Here is an 18,560-nt window from a genome sequence, read left to right as displayed (position 1 = left end):
GTTCTCAGTGTCCATATGCCTTCACGTCTCAGGTCTTCCTCCATGAACGTATGAAGAGGGGCCACGACTACAACAACTGCTGCCAAATGTTGAGGAATGCTGAGGAATGGACAGATCCCATCAGCCACCAGATGTCAGACCAGGCCAGATCTTACAGTCATGAACAGTTGAGCAAGACTTCAACTCAGCTTGGGGAACAACTAAAGAAACAACAGCTGACTTGCACGGGTAAGAAAACCCACATCTGTGAACCTTGTTATAAGAGCCTCACTTTAGGTGATTTCAATATACGCCAGCATGTCCACGCCGGAAAGAAACCTTTCCACTGTAAACAGTGCGACAAGAGTTTCAGTTGGTTAAGTCACCTGAAGGGTCACCAGCGAATACACTCTGGAGAAAAACCCTTCCACTGTAAACAGTGCCACAAGAGTTTCAGTCAGTTAGGTAGTCTTAAGACACACCAGCGTATCCACACAGGAGAAAAACCCTTCCACTGTAAACAGTGCCACAAGAGTTTCAGTCAGTTAGGTAGTCTGAAGACACACCAGCGTATCCACACAGGAGAAAAACCTTTCTACTGTAGACAGTGTGACAAGAGTTTCACTGAGTTAGGTACTCTGAAAAAGCACCAGCGTATCCACACAGGAGAAAAACCTTTCCTCTGTAAACAGTGTGACAAGAGTTTCAGTGGTAGTCTCAAGAGACACCAGCGTATCCACACAAGAGAAAAAACTTTTCTCTGTAAACAGTGCGACAAGAGTTTTAATAGGATCGATAGCCTGAGGGGTCACCAACGAATCCACACAGGAGAAAAGCCCTTCCAATGTAAACAGTGCGACAAGAGTTTTAATAGGATCGATAGCCTGAGGGGTCACCAACGAACCCACACAGGAGAAAAGCCCTTCCAATGTAAACAGTGCGACAAGAGTTTTAATAGGATCGATAGCCTGAGGGGTCACCAACGAATCCACACAGGAGAAAAGCCCTTCCAATGTAAACAGTGCGACAAGAGTTTTAATAGGATCGATAGCCTGAGGGGTCACCAACGAATCCACACAGGAGAAAAGCCCTTCCAATGTAAACAGTGCGACAAGAGTTTTAATAGGATCGATAGCCTGAGGGGTCACCAACGAATCCACACAGGAGAAAAGCCCTTCCAATGTAAACAGTGCGACAAGAGTTTTAATAGGATCGATAGCCTGAGGGGTCACCAACGAATCCACACAGGAGAAAAGCCCTTCCAATGTAAAAAGTGCAACAAGAGTTTCAGTCATTTAAGTAGTCTGAACAAACATCAGCTCGCCCACACAGAGCAAGGTGAACGTGAAGAGTTTCCAGTAGTGGAAAGTAACTGTAACTTACATGTGCTTAAGTACCATCGCAATGTGAGCCTATAGATCTGCTATTTTCAAAGGATTTTATACATTTGGAAACATGTGAAATGGGATATTGTGCATAACTAGTACTTTAATAATATATTTCTGTATTTAAGTAGCTACATTTTACACAAAAGTACATAAAATACCATTACTTTTGTACTTTTACTCAAGTATAATTTGAATTCATGTACTTGTAACAGAGTATTTCTACATTGCAGTATTGATACTTTTTAAGTTGGAAACAATGGAGTACTTTTTCCACCAAGTCTGAAGTGTTTCAGTGTCACCACACATGAAAAAAAGCCTTCCAGTGTAAACGGCAGTTTCAGTTTCTTTATTTTATTTTATTTTATGTGTGGGCGGTGTAGCCGCCCCTATATGTGAGGTTGGGACACTGACAAATGCTGCTCTGTGATTGGCCACCCATTGTACCCCCCTCCCCACCCATTGTACCCCCCCCCCCCCCCCGACCCTGCACTGTGATTGGCCACCCATGTACACCCCTTCCACCCATATACACCCCATTGACCAGCTGACTCTATTCAGCACTGTGATTGGCTAGCGAGACACATGATGAAATGAATAACCTATAAATAGGACTGCTTCCATCACTGTGATGACCACACGGCCCACTTCACACTGGGTGTGATTTTTATTTTACTTTAATGTGGTTAATTTGGTACAAAAAATGTACTTCAGTGTAGATGTTGGGAGTTTTTTTCTTTTTCTTTTTTTTTGTGATGAGTTTGTGATGGGTGCTCGTCATTTCTCCTGGGGGATTTAGCTCCGAGGCATTCACAGTATCGGCGCCCTTGCTCTTGAGAGTTTATTCAGTGAGTCCAACTCTATGGTCCAACTCCAGTCAGAGCTCTGAGCTCATATGTGTCACCTATCCCAGTGTACGCGCATCTGGGCGCTTCCTCATGAATGCGCAGCTAGAAGGCTAGCTCTCAGTGTTGCCATGTCCGCTTATTATAAGCGACTTAGGGATTGTTTTTCCTGCAAAGTTGCTTGCAAATATTGGCGGTTGCTTAAACCAGTGTTTCTCAAACATTTGCATGTCAAAGACCCCCCAATTAATATGTAATTTTCCACGCATCCGCATCTGAATAAAACAATTTCGACAGGGACCCCCTACCAGATATGTGTTGTTCAAAACAAAATAAGCATATATTATTTTTTTTACTTTTTGAGGAAAATAGCAGATGTATATTATGGTTAATTAAAGTGCTATATGTTTCCTATACCAGGGGTTCCCAAACTTTTTAGCTCAAGACCCAAAAGAGAAAAAAGCAGATCTCAAAATGCACAAAATGCGGCACCAAGCTACTTCTTAAACATTTATGTATAGTGATTTAAAAAAAAAACGTTTTATGATTTTTTTTTAAAATAATATGTTCTTTTTAAATGTAGGAAACCAACAAAAAGGGAGATATTTACTTGCGACCCAAAATGTGTCTTTTGGGCTTATATTCATGGACCTGGTTGCTTATTTCTCTCGCAAAATCTGGCAACACTAGTGGAGAAGATCCATAGAGAAGATCACGTCTAGAATAATGAATGAAGACAGACAACACTTGTGAGGAAGGAACTTTTAGACATTAACATTATTATTCGTTATATTACACCCTGTGTTGATAACGAACTGTCGTCCTTTCTCATTGGAATATAGGTAGCGTTAGCCGTTGACTAGTTAGTTAGTTAGTTTAGCGTTAGTAATAGTGATTCGTGGAAGCTAAGGAACTAGCCTCACTGAGGGACAGAGACATAATGTTTGTTTACTTCAAAGTTGAAGCAACTAGTAAGCACAGTTCATATCGGTGTAGTTTAGATAACAGCATCAATTCAACATCATTATGTCTGGTCTAAACACTATTAGTGATCAGGGTGGTTTATTTGTGTGTTCTTCAGACTCATGGAACAACTATGTTGAAGTCAGATTAGCCATGGATGTCACACGACCGTCATGGATGAACTGTAACCTGGTGTTTGCACTTTCTCCATTTACGGCCTGTACATCTACATAAACGTTCAGATTTCAAATATAAAGAACTTAACCCATACCCACGGATGTTACAATTGTGTACGGGCCATCGGAAGTACCCGTATCTTCCGTATTGTTCAATAAAAAGCATTTTAATTAGATTGGTGGCCATTTTCTCATAAAGTTATAACGTAAACAGAGTGCAATACACCTCCCAACCGATAGGGTCGCGTAATTGAAAGCACATGGCAAAAATATAGAGAAAATGGCCACCGATCGGATTAAAATGCTTTTTATTGAACAATACGGAAAATACGGGTACCTCTGAGGGCCCGTACATAATTGTAACAACCGTTGCCATAGGGTAATTACTTCATATTTGAAATTTGAACGTTTATGTAAATGTTCGGGCCAAAAAGGGAGAAAAAGCAAACACCAGGTTGAAGTTCATCCATGAATGTTCCAGGGCTACAGACAGATTAGCCTAGGGACTAACATCATAGATGTATTTTATCGAGTCTGACTTTAGGAAAAGTCAGTCTTGATCCAAGGCTACTGTCAGATCGCTGTTGCTGTAAGTCTGTGGTTCTTAAATAGAAGCCCAGGGGGTCCTTCGTGGGTTTCAGGGGGTCCCCAGCAAAGTTGAAAATGGTGGCTATAGAATATTTTTGGAACATCTTTGAAAAAACTTTTTTTTAATACACAGATCTTGTCTTATAGAGAGACTTGGCACATCTTTTCAGATGGGGGTCTGTGGCCAAATACATATTATGAAAACGTTTGAATACCATGCCACTGTTGTATGTGAATGAGTGAGTGACTGTCACTCCTCTGCTCTGCACAGGGAACCAGACCTGCAGACACATGGAGGAGAGAGGAGAGGGAAAGAGGACAATGGCAATGTACCTGAGGAAGAAGAGAAGGTGGGCTTTTTATAAATATATGCAAATCTAAAATGTATATCAAGCTACACAGCAAAATATTCAGCACTCGACCGTATTATAGAAAATCAATGGAAATAAATATAACCGGCCTCTTTGTGAGCTCAATTGATATCTTAAATACATGGTATATGTTTACATTGATAATTGAGGATTTAGGATCAGTTTACAGTTATGGTTCAGGGCGATCTTTATTGTTGCGTCTTGCTTACAGGTTCATACGAGTGAAAACCGTTATTGTTCTGCTCCTCAGACAATGTAGCAGTATATACTGTACATATACTGTACACCAGTGGCTCTCAAACGTTTTCATGTCAAGGACCCCCACATTGACACTTATTAGCCTGCGGACCCCCATTTGAAAAGATAAGCCAGGGACTCCCCCCACAAGAGAAGATTTTTACAGCTCTAGCAGTGATTTTTCAACCATTTTAATTTCAAGGACCCCCAGTTTGACATGCATTAGGCTACGAACCGCCATTTAATGGCATTTCTATCTCTGGGACCCCATTTCATATCGTAAAATCTATGTTAATTTAACTCTCAGAGTTACAGACCCACAAGGGTCCATTTGGTCCCTGTCCATCATTTAGCTGGGGACCCCCTGGAACCCCCTTAAGTACCCCTGGGGGTCCCCGGACCCCACTTTGAGTACCAGTGCTGTACACAATAGCAGCAGTACACCAGTGTTCCCGTCTATGTACAATATACCAGTGTTGCCAATGTTATGAGACAATTGTTAACTCACTGAGAGGAGACATTTCCTACTCATTTAACATAGAACACAGGTACATAGATAATCACTAAGGTGCTTTAAGGTGCATTCATTTATTAACATGTTATCAACATGTTGTCAAGTTAGTATTTAGCTATTTTTCTCACCAATTTGATCGCCAATTGATTCCTCCCCACACACGTTTGTGTGTGTGTTGTCAGTCACTGCTGTTGTATGCTACTGCAGGGGTCTTCAACCTTTTCAGGCCAAAGACCCCCTAGCTGAGAGAGAGATGAACCAGGGACCCCCTCTATATTGTATAAAAGTGTGTTTCAGATCAACTTTTTCTGCTCTTTTTTCACTCCTATACCTCTTTGCCAAAAATAGCCGATCTACAAGCTCACAACTAAAGTTCTCCTCAGAAAAGGGATGCTAGGGTTCAAGTGGTATATGTAAACAAGAAAATTATGTCACAAAGATTTGGCGGACCCCCTGTAGTAACTCTGAGGACCCCCTAGGGGTCCCGGACCCCCTGTTGAAGACCCCTGTGCTACTGACTCACCTGCCGGTGAGGAGCTAGCCCCCACCGGGAGACAGAGTACATTTTCACCAACTTTCTTTACCGTCCGTCCCCGCAGATAATGACCATAAACATGCTTAATAATGCTTAATAATGTTATGATCAGTTATACTGTTCTGTGGTTCTTGCTTCAGGAGGAAGCAGAGACTAACGATGTGAAACAAGAAGAGGAGTCCAAACATCACAGCATCAGTGTCAAACATAAGAAGAAGAACCACAAGAAGAAGAACCGCAAACTCAAGGAGGTCACTGTCATCAAAACTGATCCCTCCCCCTCCTCTGGAAAACCCAGTCTGGACCACAAGGCTTTGCTGGAGGATCTTTGCGGATCTTTGAGGAGGCTCAGTGTAGGAACATCCTCATCACCCAGGGCTGGAAGAAACGGCTCCACGCGGGATTCTGTGGAGAACAGTAAGACCAGCTCCGAACTCCACAGCCGGAGTAAATCCCACGACAGGATGACCAAGGATCCTAAGCAGGACAAGACAAGCAAGAGCAGCGAGGATGCAGCTGTGAAGGACAGGAGCGCCCATGGCAGGAGCAGGTCCAAAGACGGACAACGTTCCTGCAGCCCAGACGGCTCCAAAGAGAACGTACATGTAATTCCCCAGCCAGCAGGAGAGCAGAGTGGACAGGCAGCCGCTCCGAAAAGCCAGACGACAATCCAAGCCAGGAGAGAGCAGGACACAGCAGAGAGCGTCCAGGTCACTATTACTGTTACCAATTGCAACATGTAACATTAGTGTTGTTTATCTGTATCATTAGATTATTGTCGACATTGAGAGGGGGGAAAAAATGTAAAAAATACCATGAGGGCTTTAGCCCATTTGGACTGTCATTTAAAAAAAAAAAAATGGGCTATTCAAAAATAGCAGATCTACAAGCTCATATATCTACTATTTTTGAAAAGCCAAAGAAATCTTAAAATGACAGATGCTTACCGGTCTTAAAGGGTTAACTAACCATTTAGAAACATGCTACTGAGTTCGTAATGTTTGAACTCCTGCCGGAACCTCTTCTGGTTCTGGTTCTGAATGAATCCAGATTCTGGATTCAGTTAAATAATGTCCTTTAGCAGCCATGCTTTGTTACAGGAGAGTTTTACTAAGGACCACTTAACTGTGGTTACACAAAAAAACTTTTTTCAAGAACAATTGGTAAAATTAAGTGAACATTCTCTGAAAATAGCAGGATCTACAAGTTCACAACGGGTCACATTGTGGTGCGTTGTGAGGCTGGTAGATTGGTTATTTTTGGCAAAGAGATTTGGTGTAGAGGGAAAAGGGAGGGGGCAAAGGATAGACCCTTGGAGGATGCCGTTCAATGAAGCCATTAAAACCGTTTTTTTTAAGGATTTAGAGCAGTGGTTTAGAACAGTGGTTGAGATGTACAATAGCACACTGCGAGTTCGTACATTTTTTTTTGTTGCTATTTTTGAAAAGAAATGGAAAAATCTTTATTTAATAATTGAGGCTGATTTTAAAAACGGCTTCTAAATCCTGACCTAAGTTTTCTGAAAAACTTCTAATATTTATTCAAACAATTACAACAAATGTATGTTGCTGTACTGTACATAGCAGTTTGTAACAAGTATAGTTACAAATAGGGGCTCCCGCCCAACATGGGTTAATAATGGGTTAAGTTCAGTCTACGGTTTAAGTGGTTCAACATCAAAGCCAAAATGTAAACCTGTATCCTTCTGTCCTCCTTCCTGCTAGGAGGAGCTCTTGTCCTGGGTGAAACCACTAGAAGGAGACTCAAGACACAAACCTGCCAACGAGAATGACGACAGAGGTAAGGATGAACATTACACACATGCACTGTTAAGTGTGTTAGTTTATACAGTTTCACTGCAAACAGAACGTCGCCCAGCACCACAGACACCCAGGTTCAATACCTGGGCTGTCCAGGAGCACAAAGCGTTGTTGGTATCATTCATGGGTGGAAGGCCTATTCACCGGACTAGCAGCCCTTGCTGGTCAGACAAGGCGCCTGTTCAGTAGGGAGGGGGTCTGGGGGAGATGGTGTGAACCTCCGTGTGCTGTGAAAAGTGTCTGGTGACTCTGTGTGCATCGGAGGAGGAACCCATTGGTTGCACCGGCTTCGAATGCTATCAATGCATTGAATGGGAGATTATCACGTTTTATCAGACCATTGAATGTGCGAGTATGCGACGAGTAGGCGATATACTGACCTACCCGCTATTTATCAGACCATTCATTGGTTCCAGTTCGCTTGAGACTGCAGCGTGCCTCCGCCATGGTCCCAAACCGAAACTGAAACTGAACTTTTTAAGTCATCTCCGTCGGTCTTGATGACACCCAATGAATGGTCTGATCAATTGCGGGTAGGCCAGTACGTCGCCTACTTCGCCCATTCCATGGTCTGATAAAAGGCGATAATGTCCCATTCAATGCACTGATAGCATCCGAATGGGGTGCTGGTTCTCAACGTGGGGATTAGGGAACCCCAGGGGTCCTTCAGGGGGTTCCAGGGGTTCCCCGGCTAATTGGACCAATTGTTTCCTACTTCCTAACTATGGTTTAGGAATTAGGAACCGAGGAAGAAGTTATAATGCTCAGCCTGCTTATATCTAACCTTTATATGTTACCATCACTTATAATACTTCTACAATACATTATAACATTTGACAGCTTGTAAGAGCCTAAATGTCTCCACTAGGCCTAATAGCTATTTTTTTGGTACAGCCCATCTTGTTATGGTTCAGTTTGTCCTTGAAGCAGCTACAGTGTAACTATGATCTCTGCCCTGTGCTCGAGGCAGAACCACCGTACCACTGACATGAGTGTTAAAGGAGAATTTTGGACTAAAGTTTTATTACCTTTTCTATGATGTTATGATATCTTAGGATGAATGGTACAGTAGAACATTTTCATAACTCCACCCCAGAGCCGCCACAGCTTAAAAAGGTGCGCGGATTGGTCTTAGGTTAGATCACATATTTGAATAGCTTATTTTTTTTTTTTGAGAGAGAGATCTGACGTTCATAGTGACAGAACACTGTCCAAAAAAAAAAGAAAGAAAAAAAAAAACAGAAGTCTCGCTAGACGAGATTTCAATCTCGAGATTTCAACTCGTCTAGCGAGACTTAGGTTTTTTTTTGGTTGCATAGTGTTCTGTCACTATGAACATCAGATCTCAAAAAAAAAAAAAAAAAAAGCTATTCAAATATGTGATCTAACCTAAGACCAATCCGCTTCAACTGTAAGTGAGATTCCCCATTCAAGTGAATGAGGCAGCTTAGAGGGCTTTTAAGCTCTGGCGGACCAGGGGTGGAGTTATGAATTTTTTCTACTGTACCATTCATCCTAACATATCATAACATCATAGAAAAGGTAATAAAACTTTAGTCCAAAATTCTCCTTTAATGTACTTCTGATCATGATATCATGTACATAAAGCATAACCTCCACCTAGAATATTGTCTCGACTCCTATGTGCCAGATTTCCACGACAGAACCAATTGGTCCATAAGTTGTCAATTGTGTATGACAAGGTGTGGCAGTTACCTTACCGTGGCTCCCTGGTCAATATTCAAATTGTATTTTAAAAAGCACATTTTGCTTGTTTAAACTTCAACAACTTGATTTATTAGAAAAGGGTTGAGAATCGGTGGTCTGCACTCTTCCCAGATCAGTGGAGGGGGTTGGAAGCGACAGGGAGGCGTGATTATGAATCCCACCAACGTTATGACGTCTGATTGGCTCCCTGGCAGGCATAGTTTTACTGAGGTTAGGGTTAAGGTTAGGTTTAGGCATAGTCTTACTGAGGTTAAGGTTAGGTTTAGGCATAGTCTTACTGAGGTTAGGGTTAAGGTTAGGTTTAGGCATAGTTGCAAAAACAAGGATGACATGGCTGAATGGGGTGAAAAATGGAACATACATTTTCAGTCAATATGAGGTCAAATTAATTGTATGGACCTGCATTCTGCATGTGTCATTTCAGATGAGGTGGAAGTGGGTGGCATAACTGTGTACCACAGGGATACATGGAGACATGGTACTTTTGGTGGCATTGTGTTCAGGTAAGTAATTGTCTTTAATAACAATAATTGTTCATGATAAGAGTTTCATCTACATGCTGCACCGTTTATAAAGTAGAAAGTTATCTTATTTTGCATGTTTTGTTACACACTGGTAAGGGGAGGAGAGGACGCCACTCTGTTACCAGAGTGCAGACCCATTGAAAGAGTTACGAGACACTCTTTGATCTTGCAACGTGTTCACGTTACTTCAGAATTTATCTTGTTCTTGTTGTTATCTCTGAACACTCAAAAAAATTCCAAATCAACTGTTAAGTTGGTTTTGGCAATACATGTTTAAATATGTGAACATTTTCCTAGTCTATGGGTCATACTAAGCATACTCTTGCTATAACTTTGTCTATTTACTAACACTGTATCGCTTCATATTCAGGTCACTTAACCTTATTACCTGATCTGATCATCTCAGCATATTAAATCATAAGTCATCAATCAACAGGCATCGGGTAGAAGACAACATTGAAGCAAACCAACGCTTATCAGGATTATTATTTGCCGAAGTTTTCATTGCGTCGCAATGAAAGGTGTGCATACCTTGTAGATGTGTTTGTTTTGTCAAAAAAGCAGCACCGTTGCGCGATGGAGTATAAATTAAGCTGAACATTACAACAAATGTAATAATTTGATTGTAAAGTGCAAGGAAACATTTGTGAGCATTTGGAAGATCCATCTTAATAATGATCTTGCATATTTATCCATTATAGATAGATTATAGAATATAATAGCATGCTTTTTCTGTTTCCCCATTACACCTTGTATCTCTGTACTTTCTCCACCAGGGGTGAGTTTAACAGACGTTCGATGGCAGTGAAGAGAATCCCCCTAGATGAGTCTAGATGTACCGACCAGGAAGTGGACCTGATGAGGGAGGCAGACGACCAACATCACCCCAACATTGTTCGCCTCTTTGTCTCCACTAAGGACCATCAGTTCCACTACATCGCCTTCAGTTCATCTGACGCAACACTGATTGAGGTACTGCACTGCATAACAGATTGACTGACCTCAGTACAACATAATGTTTGGGTTTAGCAGGCAGGATAAGAGAGAAGTCTGTAAAACCACTTCAAACCTGATGACAAACAGTGAAGCATCTTCATCATTTAGAAATGCACTGGATCTTAACACAGTGTACAGTGGACAATGTCATCACACTTTTTGTCCTTCTTTTACTACAATGGTGCCTTGTGTCTTTTTCCAGTACCTAGCCCGGTATGATCATCAGAATTTTCAATCTGATCTAGAGCCAGTGATGGCACTTCAACAGATCATAGAAGGACTAGATCACCTACACTCTCTAAAAATAGGTAACTATTACTGATTGCAGTAAAACATCATGTTGTAATTATTTATTATTATTTATTGTTCATGTACAATATCTTCATGCCCAGTGTAAGTCTTGGCTTCACATGATTCTATCCTCCAGTTCACAATGCCATAGAGCACAGAACCCTCCTGGTGTCCACCCCTGATTCCAGCGGTCAGCGGAGGCTCATGATCTCTGGGTTTGAAAAGGCCCAGAAGGTTCCTGTGGGCAGTGAACTCGAGGTCAGTCAGTTGTAATGAATGATCAGAAGCAGAACTATGTGGAGCACAAAATAATAATTTCAACTTTTAAAATATGAAATTCTCACAGCGATACTAGGTGACCTGACATGACCTTCACTCTTGTTCTCCCTAGCTCCGGTACAAAGACGACATCATGGGAGCGGGAAAAGCATTCGGTTTAGTGGCATCCCCCGGGCCCATCTGTAGTGTTGAGGCCGACCCAAGCCGTGGTGAGGACACTTTCATCATGTCCTCCACTTTAAATAAAGGACATTTATATGGTTTGTGAATCTTTTTTTTCTATTTTTTTCTAGTAATAGTTGCAAAACAAAACATTTTATTTAAAAAATGAACATGGGCAAATGGAACTATACTGTATGAGAAGGATTGTAAAATGGCAATGAATGTTTCACTCTGTTATGAGGTGCATCATAGTAGATAGAGACCACGTTGTAATGACCCTCATGCTTGTTTTAACACTGTCCCCTCCAGATGACTTGGCCATGATGCATGTTGCATCGAAGATGAAGTCAATTGAAGTACGGACGCATTCACTAAAGGAACTCCTGAAACTCCCCTTCTTCTGGAAGTCGGAGAAGGTGCTAGACTTCTTCCAGGTTAGTGTTGTTCTCAGGTCAAATACACTTCTTCTCAAGTAAAGTTCATGGTAATCGGCTGCACATATATATTTATATTGTATTTTACATGGATGGATAGTTTATATTCTCAACAGTACCAAGAGAGGTGTATTCAGAATAGTGTTTTGGATATGTGATGGTCAGAGTATTGTCCAAATGATTTCAGAACCAGACACTAGAGGACGCCTGGCAGCTGACTGAACATATTGTCAATGTTTTTATTCAGGAAGTGAGTGACAGACTTCAAATGGAGCTGCTGGATGGACCAATCATGACACGGCTGGAAAGAGGGCAGCAGGACGTTGTCGAGGGTGACTGGTTACAGCACATCACAGAGCCTCTACACACATGTATGGGACCTAACTAACATAGCACACATACTGATAGTCTCTTCTGTGCCATCCGAAATGTTAAGAGCATTATGACCGGAAAGATGGAGGTTTGAAATTGAAATTGATTGAAATACCCCAGACTGGCAGGAAATAAATCAGGGTGAGAAAGTAAATGAGTAAAACTCACCCCTCCCTCAATATTGAAGTACCCTTGAGCAAGGCATATACAAATAACCCCAAAACTGCTCCAACAGTAAAAGACCGGAAAGCTCCCAGGTGTGAAAGTGTGTTATTATACAAGTGTGAAATAGAGACTTTATATTTGGACTTACCCTGGATAAATACGTTTTTAATTGAGCTAAGCTTTCATTTGTTGGACATTGTTTTGTGATTGCTACATCCTGTTTGCATCATGAGCAAGTTACGACTGTTGATCGAGCTAAGACTCACCCCTGTCGGCTGCAGATGTGCAACTCTGTGCAACTCCAACAATGCATTTTTCAGTGAATCTCTTAGCTACGCCAACATTGATCTTGTAAAGTTGTTTTGTTCTTATTTCTGAAGTTTCTACAGATTAGAGACAAGCCTACTGCTCACCACCAACCGCGTTGCCACACACACACACACACACACACACACACACACACACACACACGGATCGGCTACTTTCCCTCTACACTTTTTGGTGTAGAGGGGAAAAAGAGCAGACCAAGTAAACAAAAAAAAGTTTAATCTGAAACAGAAGTTTATACAATATAGAGGGGCTCCCTGCTTCATCTCTTTCTCAGCCTTGGCCTGAAGACGTTCAAGACCCTTGTCCTAGAGTGTGGATTTGGCTGTATATCTGTCCTGAATCTGAGAGTAGTAACGAAGCCTGAACCAAACCCAACCATAGTTTATAAACACTAGACAGATGCCCGTTGGAACGCATGTCCCTCCCGTTTGGAAATGTTTGAATTTAGGCTTACATTTAACGAGGTACAAACTAATAATCATGAAATGCTTTTATTCCCTGACATTTTCAATGTGTGTGTTTTGTTTGATGGTGTTGTGCATTCAACTGTTCAAACCCAGCTTGTGGTTAATACATTGGGTGTGACTTGTCTCGTTGGCAGATCTCCTTCAAGGCAACCGTGCAAAGTATGACGGACGCCAGGTCAAAGGTCTTCTCCGTGTGATAAGAAACCTGGTAAGACTGTGTCCCCGCTGGCAAAGACACTTAACCTGCTTTTAACTCAAATCTTTTGTATGTATCAGACTGTTATGGTAGGTTATGGGTCATAGGTGATTGGAGATTGGTAATACATTTGGTTGGACAAGGAAGAGGACGTGGCTAATCCTTCCTTTAACTGGATAATACCTGTATGACTTTGTTTGTGTCTGTCTGCCTGTCATTTTGGATCTTCACAGCTAGCCGATGGTCTTTTATTTTTCATTTGTATTTGTTTATTATTTATTTAGGCTTAAGTCTTAGCCTTGCACTGTTATCAAGAATTATGAGAATCAATAGGGCTTCATTTGTCACTCACTCATACAGTCACAAGCAGCGAAATGCTGGTGTGACATGGTCTGCAAGACTGTGTACTCAGCAATACACACTAGACTAGATAATAAGAATAACAAGAATAGTATTGTACTGTATGAATAAAACAGAATATACCTAAAACACAGTTATCATATCCACATGTGTATGCTTGATCTATAATTAAGCCCTAAACGTCATAGGACTTGGGCTGTATTAAGCTGTAGTGTGGCACTTTGAACACCCATGTTGATACAGACTCACAATCTGTTTCTACCGTTCTGTCTCCAACAGAAGCATCATTACTGGGAGCTGCCTGATGAAGTCCAGGAGACGTTGGGTTTTCCCCCTGATGACTTTGTCTCCTATTTCACCTCCCGGTTCCCATTCCTACTGATGCACACCTACGAGGCCATGAGCACCTGTGCACACGAGAGACCCTTCCAGCCTTACTACCCGAGAGATTATAGATGCACTAAATATCCAGTCACCGAAATGACTGAGGAGGACTTTGAAGATATATATTTTTGAGGCAATCAAACAGCACACTGCAGTGTGGGCATATTTTAACCTTACAAAGATAGACACAGAAAACCATTTGCAAAAGCTGTTCTGCTGAAATATTGTGAACAATTTGGCATTTTATACATCACGATTCTCTGACGAAAGAAAACTTAAGTGTCTGCAATGTATGGCACTTGTCTGAGCAATAGATAGATAGATAGATAGATAGATAGATAGATAGATAGATAGATAGACTGACAGTGAAAGGTTTTCTTTGTTTGCCCTTTTACCCCTTTTTCTCCCCAATTTAGTCGTTATGCCAATTGATTCCTCCCCACTAACATGTCTGTGTTCTCACTGCTGTCGTATCCTACTGACTCACCTACCAGTGAGGAGCCCCTACCGGGAGCTCCTCACACTCCCTGCTGACAGGTGCCACCCCCCCAGCCCGTAGGATTACGTGCAGTGACAATTATCACCCTCCCCGCCCGGCTTCCCTCTCCCGAACACAGACCAAGTGTGTTTGTGTAGAGACGCTCGACAAAGCCGGAGTGAAACGATATCTTAAACAATATCTGAATGTACAGAAATCAGCATAGTTTTCTAAAGGCCAAGGCTTACAATAAAGTAGTATACTGAAAAAGTTAATCTGAAGCCGTTATTTTAAACCAATTTCATGCCCCTTTGTTCAACCAGGGAGACAGGTGCTTACTGTTAACCCATTAACCCTGAGACAGATTCTTACTTGTGTCTTCTAAATCCTAACAGTTTTCTGAAAAACGTATGTTTCTACATCAGTGGTTCTCAAACTTTTTCATGTCAAGGACCCCCAACATGATATGTATTTGGCCGCCGACCCCCATCTCAAAATATGTTGTTCCAGGGACCCCCAGAAGCAAAGACTAGAGTTAAAAATGTTCGCTTTAAAAATATATATATTCAAAGATTTGCACACATTTTCACGATTTTTCAAAAATAGCAGAACTACAAGCTCGTAGCGCGGCACTCGGTGTATCTGCTATTTTTGAATGGCTAGTGTAAAATAATGCTTTTTTAGCTCAAATCAAAACGTGACACAGATGCGTTCTAGCTCTTATTGGATTAAGCTGATCAGGAGCAAGCTCAACTAAATATCACAACTTGTGTTCAAGATGATCTGAATCCAGTTCACACAACCCAATCCCTGTGAGGTAGGTTGTAGTTAGAATTCTGTACATGAAGTATTGTAAACAGGCGTATTGTATCATGCCCGTTGCAATATAATATAAAATCCATGTATTTTATTTTATATAGTGTTAAATACATTATTAATGTATTCTTTCCAAAAAACATGAATAGGAATGTATGCAATCAATCATGTACTTTAAAATAATTAGGTATTTTAAAAAGCATGTGTCCTTACATCTGAATACATTGAATATTTTTAAAAGCAAATACTACAGCACTTTAACTCAAGTAGAAATTTGACTTTGTAACTTTCACTTGTAATTGAGTAATATTTGACCAGGAGTATCTATACTTTTGACTTTACTTTGAAGTACTGGAGTTGAGTACTTTGTCCACCACTGCCTATTGGCCACATACATTACGAATACTTTCCCCTAAAGCAGGGGTTCTCAACCTTTTCAGGCTGCGACCCCCAAAATAATGATATTATTTCCCGCGACCCCCCGCGTGCACGCGCGCGGTCCCGTTCGCGAAGGTTAATTTAATTACAATAGGTTATTTGATAATTGTTTATTATCAAAACATTTTTGCAAAAAGTGGGTAAATTGAGTAAATGAACTGATAAAACATGAATTAATGATAACGTAAAAAAATATTTTGTTAAAAAAAAAAAAAACTTTTTTTTTTCTTTTTTTCCCCCCCAAATTCACCAAAAAATCTGGCAACCCCCCCAAATTATTTGGCGACCCCCCTGGGGTTCGCGACCCCCAGGTTGAGAACCACTGCCCTAAAGGACTTGATGATGTTGATGATGTTACTGTCTTAATGTAATGTTATAACTGTTGTCATACCAAAACCTTCCTGCGAGTGTCACTGTGAGTGTGGGGCCTTTTCACCCTTCATCCATTTCTCCCAGCCTTCATAGATTATGGCTTTTAGATGTGCCAGCCTTATTTTTAACTCTGGTACCAGCCCCTTGAACTTCTTGCCTTATGATGCACTACTTTGTATTGTTGTATTTTGTATCTTTGAACTATCTTGGGCAATTTATATAAACCAGTTAATGAGTATTATGTCTTCACAGTTGACTTTCCTTGTGTTTATTTTAGCAATGAGTTAAAAGACGACTTCCCCAATTTTCAACCTATCTTCATATCTCTCTACGTCGTCCTCAGACGAGCCCTCCATCGGAGTCTCCAATCATCTCGGTTCTCCATACATCTGGCCAGCTCCTTTGTGCTTTCTGCACCAGCATCTTTCCTTAGTACATCCACGTAGGTAGGTGTGGGACGTCCTCTTGATCGATGCCCGTGTGTTGGTTCCCACAGTACGAACTTTTTGACCGGGAATTCTCGGTGCCGGTGGCCGGCTAGTCTCATCCTCCTGACTGCTATCTTTTCTGATACACTTGGTAGTGCCCCGTACAGACGCTTGTTGGTAATATGCTCGTCCTATATAATTATAATTATTAATAATTATACCATATAATTGGTCCTCACTATTGCTCATGATAAACTAGTAAAAACAAAAATCTACTCGGTCTGTGTGTCTCATAGGAGGGCTGTGGAGGATTAAGAAACCTGTACCAGTGACATCATCGTTAAGACAGATTTTTTTTTCAAACAATATTTCACATTTTGATTTTTATTAACGTAAGAACAATGGCTTATATTATAGCATGCTAACTTTCCCGGAATAGAAAGCCTGCCGTTTCTATTAGCTTGGATTCCCCAGCGATGATATGATGGTAGACGGGTTTCTGAACTGTCCACAGCCCTTCTCTGAGACACAGAGTGAATAGACAAAAAATATACTAAGCGTTAGTGAGGACCAATTATATGAAGACAGGTTGAAAATGGGTGAAGTCGTTCTTTAACAGCAGGTCCAGTGTATTACAGGAGTGAGACACGGCAGCAGACAAGAGGAATACATCACTGGATAATCCCAGACGATTAAATGTCTTTATTGATACGGTGCTAAGTATATAGGTGACTGACGTTTGGATGTCAAGTTAGCCTCGCGTGGCCAGACAATATCACACGACACACTGCGTGGAGTGCATGCAATTTTGCAAAGGCAGATTCGTCTGGAACCAGGCTAATGTCAAGTATGTCTTCATCAGAGTCATGTAGAACAGAGGTTAAGCAGGTTTTTGGGCTGTGAGTGACAAGAGGCAATCCTTTCAATTAGCGAATGTCTGAAGTTGATCAATAATGAGGTGTGAAGTGCAGTATTCTGCACTTCACTGTGAACTTGTAACAGTATTCAATATTACAAATCATTAAGAGGGTTTCAAAGTGCCTGATGGCAATATAATGGCCTGTCCTAAGCATGAAGAAATATCCATATGATACAGTGGATAGGGTTAAGGTCCAGGCAAATCCAGCCCAAATACATGGATGAAATTGATTTAATATAAAATCACAATACATGGAAATAGGAGCCAAGGAAAATCAGGCCAGATACATGGATGAAAAAAAAACATATCTGAGAAAATGTGTAGGGCACAATAGCAGAATAAAAATGAATCACAATACATATAAACTAATAATAACAGGGGGCAGACAGGAAGGAGGCATAATATGTAGATGCTAAAACAACAACACTGTGAAAAATAATAGGACAATATAGCAATATTAATAACATAATGCATTCTACTGAATTAGGCATACTGTTGTGAGATGCTTAAATCAAAGAGCAATATTCTGGTGGGAACATTTGCTGAGAATAGCCGATCTTAGACGTACAAGCTCACAACGTGCCGCACTGCTTTGCGCTGTGAGCTTGTAGATCGGCTATTTTTGGCAAAGAGGTTTTGTAGAGCGAAAAAAAGAGCATACCAAGTACAGAGCCAAAGGTACACAAGTAGAGGGCTGTCTGAAACACTGATGACAGTAGTGTCAAACAAGTCTATGAAGCTATCTATGAAATCTATGAAAATGTTTAATCTGCAACATAATGTTATGAGGTCCCTGGTTCATCCCTCTCTCTGAGCTAAGGGGTCATTGGACTAAAACACGTTGCAGACCCCTGCATTAAAAGAACATTCCACTACATTCATTTAAGAAGCCTAAGTCTGTTTTATCTACTACTAAGTGAGAGGCTGGTGGGGTCCTATAGCCCCCACCTGTGTGCCCCCCCCCCCTCTGCTGTAGCTCCTACAGCTCTGGTTCTCACTGTGTGGTTC

General features: G+C 41.2%; 1 protein-coding gene across 1 annotated transcript; it reads left to right on the top strand.

The window, feature by feature from the left end:
- Positions 1-2,912: 2,912 nt before the first annotated feature.
- LOC311055078 (serine/threonine-protein kinase/endoribonuclease IRE1-like) lies at positions 2,913-14,233 on the top strand (the record flags this gene model as incomplete). Its single annotated transcript, XM_084071168.1, has 13 exons — positions 2,913-2,958; positions 4,208-4,286; positions 5,734-6,303; positions 7,318-7,393; positions 9,566-9,644; positions 10,442-10,637; positions 10,864-10,969; positions 11,089-11,210; positions 11,344-11,491; positions 11,703-11,827; positions 12,075-12,198; positions 13,296-13,369; positions 13,997-14,233. Exons 1-13 carry the CDS (start codon positions 2,936-2,938, stop codon positions 14,231-14,233), a joined length of 1,959 nt encoding a protein of 652 aa, XP_083927294.1. The 5' UTR covers positions 2,913-2,935.
- Between the last annotated feature and the right edge of the window lie 4,327 nt (positions 14,234-18,560).

Source organism: Gymnoscopelus microlampas (assembly GCF_963454915.1).
Source record: "Gymnoscopelus microlampas genome assembly, chromosome: 11".
Taxonomy (NCBI): Eukaryota; Metazoa; Chordata; class Actinopteri; order Myctophiformes; family Myctophidae; genus Gymnoscopelus; species Gymnoscopelus microlampas.
Note: the sequence above shows the minus strand (reverse complement) of the source record. Positions and strands in the feature narration are given on the sequence as shown.